Source organism: Equus przewalskii, chromosome 17 (assembly GCF_037783145.1).
Source record: "Equus przewalskii isolate Varuska chromosome 17, EquPr2, whole genome shotgun sequence".
NCBI classification, from domain to species: Eukaryota; Metazoa; Chordata; class Mammalia; order Perissodactyla; family Equidae; genus Equus; species Equus przewalskii.
Genome location: NC_091847.1, coordinates 77717751 through 77740549, shown reverse-complemented (window position 1 = coordinate 77740549; position 22799 = coordinate 77717751). Strand labels below are relative to the sequence as shown.

At 41.4% G+C, this 22799-nt stretch overlaps 1 protein-coding gene across 2 annotated transcripts; it reads right to left on the bottom strand.

Annotated features, from left to right (window-relative positions):
• Positions 1-443: 443 nt before the first annotated feature.
• On the bottom strand, positions 444-22732 carry ICOS (inducible T cell costimulator). Of its 2 annotated transcripts, XM_008529884.2 has the most exons (6): positions 22616-22720; positions 21478-21522; positions 7000-7335; positions 5922-6028; positions 4793-4877; positions 444-2430 (listed from the first exon to the last, which is right to left on the bottom strand). In XM_008529884.2, the coding sequence occupies exons 1-6, from the start codon at positions 22671-22673 to the stop codon at positions 2390-2392; spliced, it is 672 nt and encodes a 223-aa protein (XP_008528106.1). In that variant the 5' UTR covers positions 22674-22720; the 3' UTR covers positions 444-2389. The 2 variants fall into 2 exon arrangements, with proteins under 2 accessions (XP_008528106.1, XP_008528107.1); XM_008529885.2 differs by lacking the exon at positions 21478-21522 and having other exon boundaries at positions 22616-22732.
• Between the last annotated feature and the right edge of the window lie 67 nt (positions 22733-22799).

Genomic DNA, 22799 nt, shown 5'->3' with positions numbered 1-22799 from the left:
AACTGTCCAGACTGAAGTACACAACAAAGATGTGACAACGAAACGCAAAGGGAGATTCTGGATAGATTCTTTGCTATAAAATACATTATGAGGACACCTTGCAAAACTGGAATGCGGTCTGAGGATTAGTCAGCAGCAACATATTGACATTAATTTTGTGATGTTGATGGTTTATTGTGGCTGTGGAGGAGAGTTCTCTTGTGAATAGGAAATACATACTATTCAGAGGTGACAGAGCATTAGGTCAGAAACTTACTCAGGAAAAGAACAGTCCTTTTGCCGTACTTCCAACTTTTTTATAAGTTTGCGGTTGTTTCAAAATATTTTTAAAAAATGAAAAGACCAACTGTGCCAAGCAACCCAACCACGTTCAAGAACAAGGTCAAATTTACAAGTGCTGCTACAGTAATCTTTTCCCTCCCCCAAGAAAACAGTCAGGTGTATTTCAGTTGCCAAATATCAAATGTTTATTCTTTAGTTTCCTACTATTGCTAAAATCTATTTCATAATTAGCTCCTCTTAAGACCAGTTTTCATTTAACAGAAATTGTACCCTTTAATAATTCTCTGTGAAATATCCAGTACTGAGGGTGAGGATTCTTTAGGGCACAACTCTGACAACCAGGCCACCCGGCCACAAGGAGGGTCTCCTGCCCACCCGCCCCCACCCTCCCCAGAAAACTGCAAACGACTCAGGAACACCTCCGCAAAGCCAGCTGGGCATCCACATGAGCTGGAAACAGAGAACACCATACTTGATTCAAATTACAGTTTCAGTACTGTACTGTACACATCCAGCACTACACACGCTTAAAACAATATAAGCGTGCGTAATGACACGTTAGGTCTCACTTTTAAAGTAAAGTATAAGCAGGCCACTACAAATTTTAAAACTAGTAAATCATCTCATTTTACCTAAAGTTAAAAATATTGTTGCATACACACTGGCTGCTTCAGAAGCCTTGGTTGGTCATGCAGACACAAAGTGGAGAAAATATTTCAGCTAAGAATAACCACATTACATGTGTTTAAGAATCTTTCCAATCAAATCATATTCAAAGGAAGACTATCTCGAAGGGCCAGGGCCAGTTTCCAGGCTGAATGGTTTCTAGAAGAATGGATCATGCTGAGGTCCCCTGGCACATCTATGCTTCTTTGTAGATCCTGGAGGTACAAGTGCAGGCAGACTCACTGTGGTCCCCAGGGTGACTTCAGCCTCTGGGGGCAAGAGCACCTGGTTGTCCCTGGCTCAAGAGAGTCTCTCAGGCCTTGGAATGCCACCCAGGTCTGGACGGCTGCTCCGGGCCCATGGGGACCATTCCAGCCTGTCAAGCCCAGAGGCAGCGCGGCTGCAGTTTGCCGGTAGCCCAGGGAGCTGCTGCTCTCGGCTGAACGGATCATTGGCTCTCACCCCAGGACAGTGCTGGACTGTGGAAGGTGGATCTGTCGGTTTGTTTGCGATTTTAATATGATCTACAAAAAAGGCCTAACTTGCAATTAATAGCACCATGAAAAAATAGATAATGGTAGAAAACAGTATCATAAAATGAAGTCGCTTTTGATTCTGGGCAATGTTTCCTACCACTAATGTCAACAAGTCAACAAAGTAAACCATTTTAACTAAATTTGGGAAAAGAAGATAAATAAGATGTCTTTCCGGAGCAACAATATGCTTTTAGGGAAAATATAGGCAAGATGTGTTCATTAGGCTGCAACTGTATATCTATGTAATTGAGCGGCAGAGGGAAAAATGTAGACATAGCTCCCTACTCAGAGTGTCTGTCAAGTAGGCATGTAGAAGCATTTTTAAAAAAGAAAACTGAGGGCAGAAGAGGCATCTAAACTCTTGGTGGAGTGGTCACTGGGGGTTCGGAAGATGCAGAAGAGCGCTGTGCACTAACGCATCAGCATGCTGCAGTTACACATCTACGCTTGAGAAATCAAATAACTACTGTCTGATTGAAAAAGGAATGCCCATCTCTACAGGAAGAAGAGGTAGTCTGTTAGTGAAACATGGACAGATGCTGGCCCTGGGCTGCCCTTTTGCTTTGCACATTCTTTAAAAAATTTTTGTAGATGTGTCTGTTTTACTAGCTGGCGCATTGCTAGAAGCAGATGTGCAGACAGGCATTCGCCCCAGTGAGGTCTATTTGTTGAGCACACATGAGCCGGGCTTTCTATAAAGCTAGTTGCGAGAGGGTGTTTGTCTTGAGAGAACTCAACAGGACTGAGGCAGTCTGTTAAGACCCCTATTGACTGATAGAGTCACTGGGCCAGATTGAACCAAACATGAGCAGAAGATGTATGTAGTCAAATCAAGTCAGATTCTCTGTGGTCCAGGAAATGAGGGAATCTTGCACTTCAAGTTGGAGGGAGCTGGCCAACGGGTTTCACGCCTGGGTGCCAGAGAGTTCCAAATGACGGCTCACATCTGTAACAGAAATTTAATAAGAATAGCAAGCTCTCCATGTGCCAATAGCCTTCAACAAACTTTCTCCTTTCCTCTGCCTCTTGTGAACACACACACACACACACGTATGCACATACACACGCACACCCCATCCAAACTCTTCTTTATGCTTCAAGACCCAGGAGCAGTTCCACATTTTCCATGAAGTTTTACCCCAGCCCTCTCTCGACTCCTGTAACACACATCATCTGAACTCTACACTTTGCAATTGAGTACTTCTGACACTATCACGTGACTCCACCTTCCATGCAAACACACCACCTCTCCCAATGGCATTACAAACTGAAGACAAGGACTGTCTTGGGTGTCCTCTTCCTCTGCCCAACACACGTTACTCAGCACAGCGCTATTCATGGAATAATCATACAATAAATATTTGACTTAGATGAAATATTCATTTATTTATTTAATAAACAACTCTTGAGCACCTGTTGTGTGCTAAGCCTGTAGAGTCAACTCTCTGGGGACCCATCCTCCAGAAATTGCATGAAGCCTATTTTGCAGAAGTGCTGAGTCGTGCTCTGCTTGGAATTGTGTGTGCATAATGCTTCCAGAATACAGATGGAAGACCCTGCCTATCCTGGAGAAGTTTGTGCTCTGGCCATTTTCACAGCTATTGTTTGTTTACCTCTCATTGCAAGGTATGTGCTAGGCTTGGTAGGTGGCTATGAAACTGCCGAACTTTGATTCCAGCTGCAGCTGGGGCGGACACTTCTGCACTCGCTGACCGTTCTAGCAAAACAGCCCTCCCATGCGTTTCTCTGCTTTTCTGCCTCAGGGCTTTCTCTGAAGACTTGAAAGCAGACTCATCCGGAGCACCTGGTGCAGCTCAAGGACGAGGGGGAATTAATGCCCCCTGCAGGCAATCCCAAGCCGGTGGGGATGGGAGCCGCTGGATAAATGCCCCACTTCCTATTCTTCTGAAGAACACTTCTGGGAGACCTCTGCACACGTCTCAGAGCTCCTGCGGCCTCTGCGACACGTTGGTACTGCAACCTTCATTGCTTTCCCTCCCTGTCTGGCTCCCTCTCCCTGCTCCCTCACCGCTTCTTCCTGGGGTCACCATCCAAGTAAACTACTTGCACCCAGATCTCTGTCTCAGGGTCTGCCTCCAGGGACCCAAACTAGGACAGAATACATTATTGTGAGCACGGAGACTGAGAGAAAAGATTTTTTTTCGATAGCAAAGTAATGAAACACAAGTTCTTCTCTAGGGTCAAAGCCACCGTCTTCACTCTCTGGGTCACCAAAGGAGTCACTGAACACCCTGGAGAGTCAGTTTCTCTCATCTGAAAGATAAGGAGGTGGACTACAGGAACACTTAGCTCCCTTCCCGTGCTACAATTTCATGACAACTGGATGCTGTGGGCATCTCTTTTGTACAGTCCTTCACCACTGAGTGCTGACAGAAGGGCAGTGGTGTCTGTCTCACTATCTGCCTCACGTCATTGCAACCTCAAAGGCAGAAGGCATACAAATTTTCCACAATCGATGCTTCACACTTTCTGGATGTTCCTCAACATGACAGCACTCAAGTTGACAAAACTCACTCTCAATGGAAAATGTCCAAGTCCCACCTAACTGGCCTTCTGCGGCCACTCAGGTCCCCTAAACCTGCACATTCCTTACATAGAAATAACTGCATATCTTCACCGATTTCTCCTTCTTGCCTTTGGTGGCACCAGCCCAGATCTCTCTTCCACATCTCAGTCTAAAATCGGCATATGTCTGTGGAGCCTCACAGTGCCTCACTCAGTAATTTGCTTTTTTTTTTTTTTTGAGGAAGATTAGCCCTGAGCTAACATCTGCCGCCAATCCTCCTCTTTTTGCTGAGGAAGACTGGCCCTGAGCCAACATCCATGCCCATCTTCCTCTACTTTATATGTGGGACGCCTACCACAGCATGGCTTGCCAAGTGGTGCCATGTCCACACCCAGGATCCAAACCAGTGAACCCCGGGCCACCAAAGCAGAACGTGCGAACTTAACCACTGCACCACCGGGCCGGCCCCAGTAATTTGCATTTTTGACAAGGAAGACTTAGAATCATCCCAATTTTTGAAATATTAATTGGAAAACTGTCTTGATACAATAGTGGCTTATGAACTTTTGTCTGTTTATTTTTATTAGTGCTTTTACAAACTTACTGTTTGTTTGCTTTCAATGTACTTCAGAAAGCATAAATTCAGCGAAAGTGAAAATTCAGATTTTCACAAAAAATACTAAAATTAGGCTTGAGAGACAGTTTCCCTTTCTTTAAAATTAAAATTCCAGCTTAATGTGAAGCGCCCTTCCCTTCCCCCAAAGCCCCAGTGGAGCTGTACCTGCGAGTCTAGGCTTCTTAGCCGTGTTCACCGCAGCCATGAACATGTATTCACTATTAGGGTCGTGCACACTGGGGCGAGGCTTCTGGAAGAAAAAGGCAGAAACATGGTTTGTCCGCTGCTCTTCCCCATCTCCAGCCCTGGTTTGCTGTTGCTGCTGCTGTTTGTTTTGGCTGTTCTCTGTTCTCTGATGAAGTCGTATGTAACAGCAGTGCTATAATGTGACCTAGGCTCCTGACTTCAGGCTAAGTAGGAAAAGGGCTTTAAATAAAAAGAGCTTTCTGCTGAACTTCCTTCCTCAATTTTGCCTTTATTTTTCCTTCCTCCCTAGACTGAGATCGTGGGCCCTACCCCACTCTCTTCCTTCTTGGTCTCTCTCGTCAAGTCCCATTCTGCACAGACAGCACCCCCTGCTCAGTGATGACCCTGTGGACATGCTGGAGCATCAGCAGACTTGCAGAATATGCACAAAGGTCTAAGTGTTTTCACTAAGAACCCACATCGTGAAAGACTAACCAGCATGCCCCCCAGCACAGAGAGATTTTTGTTGTCGTGACGGTTGGTGTTGTTTTATCTTTCTGCTTACTTTTCAGTGGTTTTCTTTAAAAGCAGGAAGTCCTAATAACTTACCAGGAAAAGTAGCTGGCCATTTCCTTCTTAGCTGCTCCTGGCACCTTATAGGACTTTCTCACTCATTGTTTTTCAATTGACCAGTTGAGTGAAACTTATAACTAATTCTTTCCTCTTTGCCCTGACCTCTTAGGAAGCTTAGAATCAAATTTGCAGCCCACGTTTAATAATTTTTAGAAGCCAGAAGCATCTATTTTTATGTTTTAACCTTCCCCCTGACTTCTTGTCTTCCTTGGACCCAATTTCCTTATCTCTTTTGAAGAATAATAATAATACATCTCTCTGTAAGCCATTGAATCTTTTTTGGAATAAAGTGGCTATAAAACAAATAAACCTTTGTTCCAAGTTAGTAATATAATTAGTAGATATATCTTGAGGAAAAGAAATGGTCTACCTATTGATCAAATTAATCTGGCAAGAGCAACACGTACTTTGATGAGTAAATAACCACTGGTATTCCTCAGTAAAACAGATGCAAGAAAAGGTAGAAATTGCTCACCTTTTTTACAAGGCAACATATAAGGACACAGGCAAAAATGTAGACCACCAGAAAAGCCGCACATCCTATGGGCAACCAGAGCTTCAGCTGGCAACAGAGCTGTGATTCTGGGTCGGGAAAAAGACACGTTAAGGAAAAACTCTGAGAATCAAATCTCCTCTTTCCGTGCTGAATCTCAAGTTCTTTTACCAAACTTAAAAGAGCTGTTTAATCAAATGACGCTTTTCTTCATCACAATCATGAAATCCACTAAATGGTAAATAACATCATTTTGGTATTACAGCAAGGATCCAAAACTAAAACCTAAAAGACTCTGTGTACATATATGTTTACAAATGTGGGTAATAAAGGGCTTATCTGTCTCTATTTTGCAAAAGTGTAAGTAGGGAAAGTAAAACTATTATATTCTAAGCAAGCCTTGTTGGGTTTTTTTGGTGTGGAAGATTGACCCTGAGCTAACATCTGTTGCCAATCTTTCTCTCGTTCTTTTTTCTCCCCAAAGCCTCAGGACATAGTTGTATATTCTAGTTGTAGGTCCTTCTAGTTCTTCTATGTGGGATGCTGCCACAGCATGGCTTGATGAGCGGTGAATAGGTTCCTGCCCAGGATCTGAACTTGTGAACCTGGGCTGCTGAAGTGGAGCACGTGAACTTAACCACTCAGCCATGGGGCTGGCCCCCTACAACTGTTATTTTCAATCATCTCTCACTTCAAATCCAGCACAAAACCCAAACCTTAAACATTAGGTAAATAGAGGTAATAGCCATTAAGACATGGGTTTGAGTATTTGTCTTAAATTCTTTTCCCTGATTTTAATGGCATATGTGTTTTAAAGACAACATGACCTATTTCTAACTCAGCAGTCTACGTGATTAAATTGCTTATTACTGATTAATGCTAATTATATTATTATTAATAAATCATCTCTAGCATATTTTCATCATAAATGATTGCCATCAAAGCACCTAAATGAACTCCAACACAAAATATATTTATTTGTTTCATTATTTTCATTGGTGAGGAAATTGTCAAAATGCGTATGTACTGTTAAGTCTGGCAAATGCAAACAACATCTTACCATAAATATGCAAATATTCTGTGCTAACAATCTCTTGAAAAGGAGGAGGATCAAAAATGAGGAGTTTGCAGGAGTAGTAGCTGGCATGAGAACGGTCCAGGTTATACAGGAAGAAAGAGACGCTGCTGTTGGACAGCTGAGACTGGCAGAGCTGCAGGTTCTTGACGGACACCGTGTTTCCACTCTCCTCCATCCTCGTGAGGTTGCAAAGTGGTTGCATCCCCTTCAGCAACTGCATTTTAAACTGCCGGACGGTCTCAGGATATTTGCATAAAATTTGGACACCCCCGTCATGAGCTACAAACATGTCCGACTTGGCAGAATCACCAATTTTCCCTGGATAAAAAGAAAGAAAACCGAGGAAACATAACGCTCTGTGAATATGTTGTGCTCATCATCATATTTGAACACAGAAGTCATCTCTTCATAAAGTCCCCTCTCGTGCCCCAAAATGAAAGAACTTCACAGCCAAAGGGAAAACTGTGCCCCAGAGAAACCTAACCAGATCTGTGCATGTCATATGTGAGCATATAATCTATAACACATTGAATGATACACAGGCACGGTAGGAATCACACAGATTGGTTCCTGCCCTCCGGCAGCTTTGATTATTGGAGACAGATGGTAAGCAAATAAATAGGCAGTAACGCCCCATCGCTCGTGCAAGGAGTGGAGTGCTACTGGAATAAAGCTGCTGGCTTGGGGTCTAATTTTGAGCGGAGAATCAGAAGATGCCACTTTAGCAGTGACTTTTAAAATTGAAATTGAGAAGGATTAACACTTAAACAAGGAAAGGTTTGAGGAAAGATGTGGTTTAGGACAAAAACTCTGAAAAGTACGAAACAGCTTAAGCTAAAAATGAATGACGGTATACATTTAGACTGTACCCTCCCACTAGAGAGCGAAAGAACGGATGAAGCATTTTCAAATGACAGAAATGTGTCTTCTCTGAACCTCGTCCATCAAAACTGAATCGAGGTCCGATAACAAAGGGAAACCCCAGGGGGCTGTTTAGTTTTTCATTTCTAAAATAAATTTTGAGCTTTTAGGAAGCCAAGGTTGTTTTTGTGAGCTGCGGAGGGATCACAGAGGGGAGACCAGAAATGGTTTTGGCCTGGTTGCAGATTCCGAGTTATTGGGTTTTAAGTGCAAAGTGTTCTTTGCCTTCCTTTTTCCTTTTTCTCTCTTCTTTTTCTTTTTTTAATATGAGAAAGTTTCATGCAGAAATTGGGAAAAATTATTAGCACAACAGTACTTTACTTAAGTTTGGAAATCTCTGTCTTTCTTCTTGAGAAAAGTATGCAACAAGTCTAAACAACATTTTTTAAGTCTTTGGTATTTCTTTTCCCTGGCAATGTAGTCATTTTTGTTGTTGTTTTTATTGTTGTTGTTTTTTTGTTGTTGTTGCTTTTGCAGGGGAAGATTCGCCCTGAGCCAATCTGTTGCCAATCTTCCTCCTTTTTCCCCCCCTCAAAGCCCCAGTACATAGGTGTATATAGCTGTAAGCCCTTCTGGTTCTTCTATGTGAGCTGCCAACACAGCATGGCTCCTGACAGACGAGTGGTGTGGTTCCATGCCTGGAAGTGAACCCAGGCTGCCAAAGCGGAGCATGCCAAACTCTAACCGTTAGGCCATCAAGGGAGGCTCATAAAGAATTTTTAAGAAAAAAGCAATTACCTAGTCCTCCAGTGAAATAGAAATATCATTTGTGTATTTTTGCTCTTTATGCTTGTTTTATGTAATGGACATACTATTTTGTGTTCCGCTATTGTCAGTGAATGTTATATCATAAATATTCCATTTTTTACATAGTCATCATAATTACTCTTCTTAGTGACTATATAACAGGCCATGATGCTAATCTATCATAATTTATTAAAGCATTCCACTAATGGTGGATATCGGGGTTATTTTTAGCATTTTGGTTTTATGTAAATATTATGACATTTGGTCAAAATGTTTAAACATCATTATAACACTATGTATTGCCATACTGCTGTCCAGAAGAACTGCTCCAATTTATAAGAGAACTAGCCTTACGCCACAAGTCTGCTCGCACTGGCTGCCGTAAGCTTATTGAAGATTCACCACCGTTACTCATTTTCCCTAACACCTCTAGGCTTTCATTGATATCTCTCATATTACTAGGGAAGAGATTTTTGACTCAGGGAATTTGATTGTGAAAATACATGTGTCCTACTTTTCAGTTATGTCCAGATTATTCAACTGATTCCCACATCAAAACAACCAAAACTGCTGAAAAAAGTGTCTAAAAATATTATTAAAAGGATTAAAGAAATGACAAAAGGAAGAAAAATTACTAGGTTAAATTTGAAGAACCAGAGCCCAGAGAGATGAACAGAGCTGGAAAGCTGCTTTTACTCTAGGAGCATTTGCTGTTTCCCAGATTCAGACTTTTGTTTTTCTCTCTCAGCTCCCAGAGTCTACACAGTGAGAAATCCAGTAGAAGACCCTCCCTTCAACAATCTGGGATTCCGAAGAGTTTCATCCTTGGAGTACAGGTAAGCCAGAAGAAAACCAGCACTCATGCGGACTGAAGCCCAGCTTCAAATCACTTCAATGGTCCAGAAAACTTCAATCCTTGAACTTTGTTTAAGATGATTTTGGACTATTATTACCCCTAGGTTTTTGAAAGTAAAAATGCAAACTATTTCAGAGAGAAAAAATTTACATCCTAGGCCTCAAGTCCTTTCTACAAATAATATTTAAATACAATAAGTACACCATAAAAATAATCAGACATGCAAGGAAACACGATAACAAAAGCAGCAGACTACAGAAACAAACCCACAAGTAATTGCGTATTTGAATTATCAGATCTCCAAAATAGAAGTAAAAGATAAAGGTGTAATAATATCTGCACAGCATAGGAAATTTCAAAAAAAAAGTCAACTAATTTGAAGAAGAATCGATTAGACAGGCAAAAAAACCCCACACTAACTGAGATTAAAACTCAATGGATAGGTTAAGATCATATAGACAAGCTAAAGGGAGAGCTGATGAACTGGAAAATAGGTTAGAAAAATTATTCAGAATTAGCCGTAATTCACAGATTCAAGAATCCCAACAAATCACAAGCAGATTTTTTTTTCCTTTTTCTTTTTTTTTTGAGGAAGATTAGCCCTGAGCTAACATCTGCTGCCAATCCTCCTCTTTTTTTTTTGCTGAGGAAGACTGGCCCTGAGCTAACATCTGTGTCCATCTTCTTCCACTTTATATGTGGGACGCCTACACTGGATGGCTTGCCAAGCTGTGCCATGTCCACACGTGGGATCCAAAGTGGCAAACCCTGGGCCACCAAAGCGGAATGTGCACACTTAACCACTGCACCACTGGGCCAGCCCCACAAGTAGATTTTTTTTAACATGCACGTCTAGATATACCATAGTGAAAATCCTAAAAGCAGCCAGAGAAAAGAGATTGAGTACCTTCAAAGAAGCAGCTATTCGATTGACAGGTGATGTCTCAACATCAACAATAAAAGCCATGATACAGTAGAATTGGGTCTTATATCTTCAATGTGCTGAAAGAAATGACCTGTCAACCCAGAATATACTGTCGAGGAGAATAGTGAAGGTATTTGTAACTTGAAAATTTGATAAGCAAAGCACACATATTGCGATTTCTTGCTTAATGACTGAAAGAATAGGAACAGAAGATATAATCTAAGTGAATATCACACAATTCCATCTCATAGTGTGTATAAAGGAGGAGAAGAGCTGGGATCAGGAAGGAAAGCGCAGGAGTGGAAAGGCTTCTGTGTGCTGACAATGTTTCATCTCTTGACCTGTAGTGACTGTGGGAGTGCGGTGGTGCGCTTTATAATTATTCATTAAATTGTACATTGACATTTGTTCACTTTTCTGTATAGTGGTTTTGTCCTAGAATTAAAATCTTTAAAAGTATATAGAAGGAAAATAATGCTTGTTTCATTTTAAAAACAGAAGGAACAAGGTAAGCAAAAGCCAAAGGGGAAGGAAGCAACGCCCTGAGAAGAGGAGCAGTCTCCAGGCCATGAGAACGAAAGGGGTGTTGCCTGCGGACATGCTTGTCTGAAAGTAGATTCTGTTGCACTACTGTTGTTTTGACACTTATGTCTCTACCATCTGCTGCAGACATTAAAATCAGGGGGCTGGTTCTCAGTTCCTTTAGAAACGTTCAGAGCAAATTTCCCAAGGACTTGAGAATGGCAGCCAGTAAACCACAAAGAGATCTTGGAGCAAAAGTGTCTGCGGCCGCCGTGTGCACACACAGAGGTAGACGCAGTGTCTTCTGTTTCTCAAGATGGTTTGTCAGCAGCTTTTTCCCCTCTTGTGCCCATGCTGTGACTTATAACCAAACGCCAAGATAAAATGTAATCGTCGGTGGAAGTCCAATGCAGCGGTTCCCAAGGAAACCAGAGGCAAATTCTGGCTTTGCCATTAGCAAGCCTCTGTGACTAGGGAACCCCTCTGGACTTCAGTCTCTTCATCTGTGAAAAAGGAAATGAGACCAAAATCTCTTAAAGTTCTTTCCAACACTTACTCCCTCTGGATCCAGGATCAGAACATATTCAGATGAGATCACAAACAACTGAGAGAGCCATTGCTTTGCTGTTGGGTCCTCCAGAGGAGAAGTCATGTTCCCATAATCCTGTCTCTGCCCCAGCATAATACTGGGCTGTTCCAGGGAGCCAGGAGAAATAAAAACTAATGAGACTACCTTCCTTGCCCATAAAAGTATTCAGCTGTGGCTAGGAAGACTCCCACAGTTTTGCCCCAGTGGCAGCGCCAAGGGTGCATGCCACTGACGTCAGAGAAGTCACTGGGGGTTCCAAAGTGTCATTTCTACTGAACAGGCTGAATTTTTCATTTTCTCATTTTTAGTCTAAAAACTGCCTGAGTCGCCTTTTTATTATTCACTGTGTTGATAGGAAGTTTTTGTATCCCTAGTGCTTACTCCTTTTAGCTGGAAAGCCATTTGGCAACTCGAAATCTGCGGTTTAACTGTTTTCAATCAAAGGAACCAGATACGGCATCTGACCAATTGCTCCCTAGTTACCTTGGCACCTATAGAACAGGTGTGCTCCAATGCCTGATCACAAATTCCCCTTAGCCTTGGTGACATTTGAAGAGCAGTGTCAAAGCAGATCACTACTACAACCATGACTAAAACATTTCATGAATAGACAGACAAGTTAAGGAAAATCTGAACACACAAGTTTCTTATAACTGAAGAAGCAGCTAGAATCTTTTCTCCACCTTCCCTGGGGTTCTCATCTCCAAGTCTAATATTCAACCAGGAGTACTAGTATGATAGCACCAGTTTTTATAGCCAGTGTCTGTTTTGATTGGTTGGGTATCAAATTTGGTCAGTCGCTCTACTGTACCAGTAGTTAAAAATTGCGTTTCCCCCCTCACCAATCTCTTCCTTCCTTTGTCTCACGCTTAAATTTTCTTCATCTACCATCTCTTAATATAAAATAATCCTCCAAAATATCCTCTCTCACACTATCTTTGACACGTTCCTCACTCTCCCTAACATCCCATCTCCATCTCCAACATCCATAAATCCTCATATACCCTGTCTGCCTATGTTTCAGACACCCTGTAAACACCCTCACCTTCACACCCGTGCTCCTGTAATATGGTTCAACCTCTGCCCAGCATCACACACGCTCAGACCTGGTAAACTTAGAAATCATCCAGCAAGCCTGATTCTTCCATGTACAGTCAACCAACGGCCCAGACAGGTTAGATTATCTGTCTGAGGTCACACCACTTTTTGGATGCATGAAGATTTGGGGTTCAATCTAAGGTTGAAGTGACACTAGCAACAGTCAAGAGAAGTGTAACGAAAGCAGCAGCCATGTAAAGCTGGCCCCTGGTCACTCCAGACTAAGTCCTACAGGATCGCTGTCCAGATCTGCCTACAGGAAGAAGGTCTAACTTCCTGTGCCTCTGTTTCGTGTCTGGTAGAATCTATCTACTTCTCCTCCATCTAAACTGCAACTCACGCAAACCAGCCTCATCTCTATCTGGGACTCCAGAACTGCCTAACTTTCTGCTCTCACTCTTGCACCATCTATTCTCCTCAGGGCAGCCAGAACATTCTTTGAACATACATAATCAGATAACATCATTGCCCTGCTTATCAACATCCAGGGCCTTCCCATCTCACTTAGAATAAAGTCCAACTCCTGCCCTGGTTTCCACAACCTGCATGACCAACCCTAGCTGTCCAACACCATTTTATACCCACCATTCACTACACTGCAGTCACACTACTCTTCTTTCTATTCCCCAGACAGACGCAGCTGGTTCCCAGGGCTTTGAATTTGTTGTTTCCTTGCCTGGAATGTTCTTTCTGATCTTCCTATAGCTGCCTCTTACTCCTCCAGCAACCATTGGTCAATCCAAAGTGCATCCCTATCACTTTATAGAATATTACCTGAGATAAAGTATTTATCATTGCCTGAAAATGTCTGATTTATTTGTTCACTTGTTTGTTGTCTGGCCACCCCACTATAATTCAAGTTGGAAAGTCAGGGACCTTGTTGATTTTTTTCACCAGTCCATCCCGGGTATCTACAATAGCACCTGGTATGCAGTTAGTCACAATAAATATTGATTGGATGGATGTATGGATGGATGTATGGATGGATGGATGAACAAATGAATATGTAGATTTCATTGATGTTATAAATCTGGGGAGATGAAGTCTTGAATATAGAATGTAAGAATTAGAAGGGCTCTTAGAAATGGCCCAATTCAGCCTTTCGTTTTACATTTTACATTTACATTTATCAAGCTAATCTGGGGCCAGAAAAGTGAGTATCCTGCCCAGGATTACACAGCTTATAGCTGGGACATGATCCCAGGGTTAGCTACACCATGTTGCCTTTCTTCTGGAAACAAGTGCACACAAATATACAATCAAGCATAAAAGACACCTCCTCAAGTAGGGTGTCAGATTCTAATGCAAATTATATGTCTGAGCTTTAAAGAAACAGGTTCTTTACCTATAAATGTCCACTAGGTTCATAAAACTTGTTAAGATGGTTGATGATTCTCTGGAGAGGGGAGGACAGGTTTAAACCTGATTGATTATCTGGATCCTCCAGAGTGAGCAGTCGCTAAGATTGCCCAACAGAGGGCCAGGACAGGGGCCGCTGGGCCAACAATTGTTCTAACACACCGAGACGTCTCATAACCACAGCATGTTAGAGATTTGTGATATAAACACCATGCTATATCCTCTAGCATTTAATGCACTCCTAAAAACACAAATAAGAAAATGTTCTCTTGACTCCTGGGGTGATTAGTTTTAAAATCTGATTATTAAGTCTTAGTTTTTGTCTTGCTGCCGTATCCGTTTACTCCTTGCTGGTACTCCTAGATTCCGAGTCCTCGAGAGAACAGGTGCTGGATCCTCTTCGTCGCGCGACTACCGTGTCTACAGGCTGCAGTCTTCCCAACAAAGGCTCAACCTGTGAACTGCTGCTATGATTTTTATAACATAACTGTTGGTATCAATAGGCTAATGTTTTCAAGAGTAAAACCAGAGTCTTAGTGCTGGGTGACTTTTTCAGGTTTTCACATTTTTTAAATGATAAGAGCATTTGCATCTTCTTCTTAAAAGGCTGTTAAGAAAATCTCTGAAGAAAAGGTCATTCACCTGAGAATTACGCTATGGTTCAGAACTTTATTTGCAAGTTGATTCTTTGAATATCTAAACTATTTCATTTCTTCAGTAGGAGATGGTCTTGCTGGAACCATCCTGCCAGGACTCTTTGTATGCAGTTGTATTCTCCCAGTTGAAAAGCTTTTGGCAAAAACCCACACCACGCGGCAGGGTGCAAGACAAATCAGCAATTCAACTTGACTCTCCTTAATTCAGACTGCTAACCACAAACCTCCACAAAGGCCTCAGAGTCACAGAGAGATAAGATCTCCTGAGTTCGCAATTACTGATAGTGCTTATTAAACACGTTTTCTGTAATCCAACAATGATAAGCTTTAGCTTAGCACAGCACATGAATGTAGCATAAGAGGAGAAATTTTAAAAATTGCAATATTTATATTAGGTTCTTGTTACATTTGATCTTTTACGAAGAAATTGTGGCATTTAAAAAATGTGCTTTCTACCACTTTTTTCACCTTTCATAAAAGCAATGTCATTTCTTTTGAGTCTACTAGCTAAAATTTTTAGAGTCCTGATTAGTAGACTTTTATATATGCATCATTTTTATATTCACATTGTTTTTCAAAGCCATCCATACTATAAAGAAGTGATGGAAATTTGCAGGAAGGGTAGGCAAAATAAACCCAACCCAAATTCTTAACACTTGAAGAAAAGAAAGCCAAAAAATGTGAAGAAAAGTAAGGAGAAAGTCAAAAAGCCAAGAGTATATACACACGCATATACATTAAAGGAGTAAATTGTTTTGACTCTCCAGGAAGCTCTGTAGGGAAGATAAAACAACCGTTGGTCCTCTAAGTGTATATAATAAGAAAAATGGAAAATTGATTTTCTTCTAGTAAAAACTGATTTTCTTCATGAAAATGGAAAAATCTCAGAGGTGTTATAAAACTTTGTAGCACTATTCCCGAAGTAATTAATTTTCAAACAAGTTACTTTGCCAGTTATTTCATTGCCATTAATTTTAAACTGTCCTACTAGGGAAATCACAGGAGACGAAATAAACCCAACTCTCTTCCACAGAGGGGGAGGGGTGGGCATTCTATCAGCACCCACGAATATCCATGTTACTTCCCGTCCTTCAGCTGCTGTGCACAGCCCTTTGGGCACACAGACAGGGTGTTCACTGGCTGAACCTGTTTACTTTGAGGCTTCAGCTCTCATCTGTACTCCAGCAACCTACGTCTTTCTCTCAAGCCCACCTCTCCCCTTGTCTCTAGGGGATATTTCCAACGTCCCGTCAACATCTCTATCAGGATATTCCCTGACGCACGAAGAGAAACATTTCCAAACTGAATTCAATATTCCCTCGCAAACCCACAGCTCTTCCTCTAAAGGGGTCACTAGTCTGACCCTTGGAACCTCAGAGTCTTCCTCATTTCTCCCCGTCTCTGACTCTCCTGACCCAGTTGGTCACCAAGTCCTGTTGACTCTTGCTCAAGGATATGTCTTCAATTCAATTGCTTTTCTCCACTCCCATTGCCAGTCTAGGACCTTTTCATGTCTTCCGTCAACTGTGGAAGCATCTTCTTGACTGGCCTTCTCAACAGCAGTCTTTCCCCTCCAAGTCCACCCTCAATGCTGCTCCCAAAAAAGGTGTTTCTAAAAAGCATTTCGCTCTCCAGCCTAAAAGTCTCCATTAAATTGTTTATGATTTGAAAAATCAATTTTCTTGGCATGACACAAAATCTTTTCTCAATCTCATGGACCATGGTTCAAGCCATACTGAAGTTTTTGGCCATTCTTTTCACATTCTTACTCCTGTTTCCTTAGACTAGGATATCCAATTACTCCTTTATCTGCCTAGAAACCCCCATTCATTCTTTAAGAATCATTTTAAATTAGTCCCTGAGGCCCCTAGACAAAGACTCCTATCTCTATGTTCTCAATAATACTTTGCTTACATCAGTATATTTATAATGCATTATGAAAGCTTAGATCACTATTATTTTTGTCTATCTTTCTCACTTAACTGTGAACTTCACAAGGATAAGGACTACATGGTCACCTAAATAATCCCAGGACCTAGAACATGTTAGAAGCTCAATAATATTAAATAAATGAATGTGTAGAAGAATTTGGGGGCTGAGCACGGTTGGTCCATGTCCTGCAATGCACTGAGGAAAGGAGCAAGAAAAGCAGAGCAAGAGAGCCTGCTTACTGAATGTTGGAGAACACTTGCTTCGCAGTCCGAAGGCAAATTCTCAAACTGAGTGACGTTCAGCCAATTCTCTGAAGCCCCATAGCTCTGGAAGCTATGTAAACATCTAAGCTTTCAAAAGCTTCCAAAAAAGTAATAATAACAACCACAAGCATTGTAATTACAAGCATTGAGTGTTTCTTATGTTTTGAGTACTGTGTTAAATGCATTACATGCAATATCTCATTTGATGTCTATAACTGCCTTTTAAGCCACATTTCTTATTTTTAGCCCTGTTTTACAGGTGAGGAAACTGAGACTTGAATAACTGGCCCAAGGTTATAGAGCCAATATGTGGTGGAGCCATAATTTGAACTTAGACAACCTGAGACCAGAGTCCACACTGTTTAAAAGCCTCTTAGTACGTTAAGCTGGATTTGGAAGTTATTTGTGGATATTTCTTTTCCTTCAAGATGTACTGGGTATATAATTATCCCAAATACTTAAAGTAGTACTCACATTCATGCCATATATGTATTCTGTGATTGAAAGGGTTATCAGACATCAAAAAATATATCAAATAATTTCTTAGATATGACAATACATTGTGCTTAACACACCGATTTCCCTCAACATCCTCGTCCATCAACCACTGTGTGTTGAGCTGCCCTGTGTATCAGCACCTGCAACACAGTGGGGTCCTTGCTCCAACAAGGTCTAAATTCTTAATGATTATTCTGTAACTTACCTGCCTTTAGAAATGTAAAAATATGGATTCACATACACATGAAACTTTCATCATACATAAATAAGTACAAACAGGAGCTGGATGAGGTTTTTGCTTTGGATCTAGACAGGACGAAATGAACAGAACTCTAACAGTGAGCGCAGGAGAGGTTGTATTTGTTGTTGCTGTCGTTCGTGAATGGATTTTTTTGATGCTGGGCTGGAGGAGGATATAAACGATGTCTACAAAAAGTTCGATTTCTCAAACTCAAAAAGTTACATTTAAATGATCTTTAATTGCTTGTTGAAAGTGCCACATCTATGTCAACATGACTCAGACAAACAGAAGATTCTCTCGGAACCAGTGGTTGACTGAATCAAAACTCTCTGAGTCTGTCACCCTCCTTAAGGACAACCTGTTTCTTCTTAGCTTTTCCTCAAGACAAGCAGACACAGGCCTGAGTATGCTGTGCACGACCCAGGGGAGGTTCACCCCCTCAATTTCTGACTCTCTTTAATCTTACAAATCTTGGTCTGTTCTGATCAATCTTCCAGGCCAAACCAGTGAAAAAAAAATTTTTAACTAATAGCTTTCATTTGTATTCCATATTCTCTACATACTTCAGTTCCACTTTCCAAAATATAATTTTGAATTTTTATAAAAAGGTTTCAAATGCCAAAATTCTTCTTTTACTTACAATGACCAAAAATAACTATTTGATAGACCCAATTTTTTATAACAGCAGTGGCACAGAGATGCCATTTATGGAGCAAAGGTAGTCTTTGGTGGGGGGGTGGTATTCAAGGCTACAAATGGTTTTTTAAATATTTTTTTAAATTCACAAAGTCCAATAAATCTTTTTCCATACAAATTCATATACTTGGGATAAGGAGGTTGCATAAATTGGGGGTTTTGCTCAGTTTACAACTGTGACTACTGAGGCCAATTTTTTTAGGTCAAATAAGTCCATGGATCTTACAGTGAGCAAAGTTAAGATGAGAATTAAGGGCCTCCCTATGCACCTACATTCTGTTTCTACCAAGAAATGGGAAATGCTGTTAGTAATTTACAAACTATGATATTCCATTTCATCTGAGGGAGTTGTTGATAGCAGTGGCAAGTTATGAAAGCCATTTTGTTCACTAATGATGAAAGAACAAGTGATTTAAGATTTTACATAGGAATAATAGACATTTCTAGAAAAAAGGAAAAAAGACAAAGAAAAAGATATAATTAATTAAACTACTGGGAGAAAACTATCCCTGATATTTAAAAAACAACAACAAAACCCCACTTAGGGCAGCAGATTGGAAGGTCTTACTCAGCCCCAAGCAATGCCCATGGAAACACTCACAGAACCAGGCCAACCCTGTTGGAATTCCTGAATCCCCAGATTGAAATGAATAGCCTACAAGATTCTAGAGAATTTAAGTTACTTACAAAGGAATGAGAATCAGACTAGCACAGAGCTCATCCTCTGTAATCCTAGAGGCAAGCAGACGATGAGTGAAGACCCACAGACTATTCAGAGAACAGCCAACACTCCAGGATCCTATCCCCAGAAAAGGTATCAGTCTCCCATCAGTGAAAGCAAGACGTCTTTACTCATGCTGGGATTCAGAGAGTTTGGGGTCTCTGAAGAAAATAATGGAAATCTGATCATTGGATCAGAACAGAGATCACAAGACAGGAACAGATGGCAAGAAGCATGCTGAAAACAGGTGAAGTAAATGTGAAGAATCCTTGAAACAGGAGAGAAATACTGTAAAAGGAAATCTAGCAATGACTAAAGGTTTTCAGTTATTTTAACAAAACCCTCGTGTGGGGCAGGGATGTGCTAACGGGCCAGCACGGGAGAAGGAAGGAAAGAACATTCCTACGTCCTCATGTCAAAGGGAGGGGCGTAGGCATCAGGCAAGGGCATTGTCATTATTCATTTTAATACAATAATAAATAAATAGACATTCTGTTAAGATGCTCTGAACGTGATAATGACTTAGTCAATTAAGAAGTGTGGTCAACCTTCTAAATTACGGAGGGAAAGAGGGGAGTTAACAGAAACTTCATCATACCAACAAACATAAAAGAGAAAAAAGAGGATACTACAACAGAGGAAAATAAATAGAAGTAAACATCATATTGAAGGGATAAAATCAATAAGGCTTACCATGCTGAGTGAGAATGACCTAAATTCCTCTACCAAAAGAAAAGATTGACAATTTGGATTTGTTTAAATCCAGTTGAATACTAGAAGGGGGTACTGGGAGGGGTCAAAGGTCAGCAAGCCCCACAGACTCCTCTCTGAGCTCTGGGGAGGGACCAGTACTGGAGACACCAAAGGCTGTTTTTCCTGAGGTGGCAGAATTCAGGAATCCCTGCTTTGGTGCCTTGGTGACAAAAGCATGGCTCAAAATGAGCCTGAAGGTTGTCCTCCCAGCTTCCTCCCAGAACACATCAGGAGACATGCACATTTATTAAGCACCATCTGACGTCCATCATTCCCACTCCACTGCTTTCAAAGCGGTCATTCTAAAACAAGAATTTATCAGGTCACCGCATGGTCCCCATGGACCATAAGGTCGAGAAAGAGCTTCTTCTAAATGCAATGAGAGGTTCACATTTTGCCCAGGTTCTTTCACAATGAGGAGCCTCCTATTGTTCCAGAGTCATTAAAAGAAGGCAGCTTTGTTAAACTTTACATTGAGATCAAGAGAAGACTGAGGATCACCATGATTTCCAACCTCAACTCACCAGCCAAGTAACAAAACTGGTCAGAATTTCTGTCTTTTGAGATTTACGTTTCATCTGTGCCACGCCACCACGGTGTAGAAAGAAGGTAGATATTGGAGTCAGGCACATTTGAGTTCTAATCCTGGTTCTGCCATGAATTATGCAACAAATCACTTAGCCTTCCCTGGTCTGAGATCCTTCAAACATTAACTGAAGGTGACAATGCCTGCCTTTCTGTGGGATGAGAAAGGCTACACAGTCGGCAGGATTAGAAATAAGCAAGTGCTCAGTTTACCTTGTGTTTAGAGCTTTTAAAAACGGTAGTTGCTGGATAAATGCCTGGCAAAGATATTTTTCATTTGAAGATTGTTAGTGTATTTACCGTCAATGTTTAGCCATTCATGCCTCAACTATGCCACCTGTCAACTGGAAAACAGCCTGTCACGGTTTTCCGTGTGATGAGAGTGAACACTGGTTTTATTCCATTAGAATCTAAGACGAATATCATTCCAGAAGCACAATTTATTCATCAGCTTAGTCTGGTGACTTGAAATGATTCAACCTAGGCTGGATCCATCCTTCCTCGGAAATAACAGCTGTGCTAATTCAGATCTCCCGGGCGCAATATCGCCGCCACCAGCGTTCTCATGGCTTTGGCACGTCAGGATGACTTTTAGCAGTACAGACAAATCCTTCAATGGCTTGTACCAATGTGTTTGGAAGAAAATCCAAAGCCTTCACACAGCCCACACAGTCTGATTGCTCTGGCCTCTGCATTTCTTTCCAACCTCATCTTGCGCCATCCCCAACCCCTCCTTCTCTGTGCTCAGGCACATCCTCTTTCTCGAAGTTCCCTGACCTTCCTTCATTCCCTCCTGCCACAGGCGCTTACTCTTCTCGTGGTATGGAATGTTCTTCCCTCCCTCACGCCCTTCTCCCCATCCACTCCTACTTGTTCTTCAAATCTCAGCTCAAGTACCGCTTTGACAGGAAAGACTTCAATGAGCCCTGCTCCCCAACCCCACCTCCACACCCACCAGTCTAGACAGGCTTCTTTGTGGCATCCTCTCAAAGAACTGAGTTCTGCCCGTAATTACTATTAATTCATGGGATTGGTTGATTAATCATTCTGTTAGCTTCGTGAGAGCAGGGACTGGCCTGATTTTGCTCATCAGTGTACCTGCAGCGGCTACCTCAGTGCCTCCTGCCCGGCGAGTGCTTGGTGCTGCATGAAGGAACGGAGAAGTGAATGAATGAATGAATACGAATTCTGACACTAGTCATTTGTTGTTCATGCTGCTAAAGGCCTTCACTGGGTTGTAGAAAAGGCCCAGTTAAACAATGAAGTAGCCCGGAACTGCCCTTGGGCCTTATTAAAAGCAGACACTTACTCCTCATTCGTCTTTACTTAAGAGCATCTGAGCCACCTGGAGCCACCACAAGATCAAACATCTGAGCAATCTGCTTTTGTTTTTTATTTCTTTGGAGAGAAAAATAAAGTCTATTTCTTTGTACCACTGCAAAATTTATCTCAAGATAAGATCATTCACTTTTAGTGTTAAAAGAACTTACCAATTAAATATAATTTAAATTCATTTTTCTCAGCCTCAAGAACATGGCTCAGAGTAAAAGATAAAATGAAAGTAATACGAAAATGTACCAAGTAAGAAGCAACAGAAGCATGTATATTAATTTGGTTGTAGGTGGCCTTATGGAAATTGTTCAAATAGAGCCCGATCTATACCATCTGAGAGACAATCCAGGACTTCAGAATATTTTTTTTAACATTCGTAGGGGCCTAGGGAGTATTTTAACATCACCCACTGGTGTTGAAAAAACTCTGTGGCAGCCCAGGCACTTCTGACAACAGACCACCCAGAGAAGATTAAAATCAAAATCTGTCTTTTCAAAGCCCTTCTGTTTTATTTTCTCCTTCAGAAAGAATTCCCAGCCCAAATGCCAGGACTATTTAATTTTCATTCTGTTGACACGAGTCCTCTTTCTCCGCGAACAGCAAGCCACGCTTCTACTTCATCCACTAAAGGTGACTCCCAGCTGGTAATTTAAAATTTTAATGGTTTGATGAAACATTTTCTTCTTCTTAAAACACAGAATCAAAGGCAGCAACGCAAACTCGATGCCATCAACAGTGACATGGGCGACAAACGCCCTTAGCCATGCTGCTTGGGCTCTTCTGTAATTGTTCCTACTTCCAACAAAGAAAAAATTCTATTTGATGCCTAATTTTTCTACTTTTGATTTTTCCTAATGTTCCCTTGAATTAGAAATTAATAAGAGATATTGAATAGGCCACTTACCTGTGAGAGCTTCAACTTGGAAGCAGAAGAGAAAGAAATAGCAGAGGTTTGACTTCATGTTTACCAGAAACAAACACAGCCCTCTCCTCCAGTGCTCAAAGCTGACAGCAGATTCATGCTCTCGGTTGTTTTCTATTTGCCAGAAAGGAAGTGGGTTTGTGGGGGTTGACGTAGTGTCACACTT

Coding starts and splice junctions, on each gene's coding strand:
- ICOS (XM_008529884.2), bottom strand. CDS start 22,673: ATGAAGTCAAACCTCTGCTATTTCTTTCTCTTCTGCTTCCAAGTTGAA. Junction 7,336..21,477: donor CACTGAGGTAGCCGCTGCAG/GTACACTGATGA, acceptor CTTTTTATCCAG/GGAAAATTGGTGATTCTGCC. Junction 2,431..4,792: donor TAAGAAGCCTAGACTCGCAG/GTACAGCTCCAC, acceptor TTTCTGTTACAG/ATGTGAGCCGTCATTTGGAA.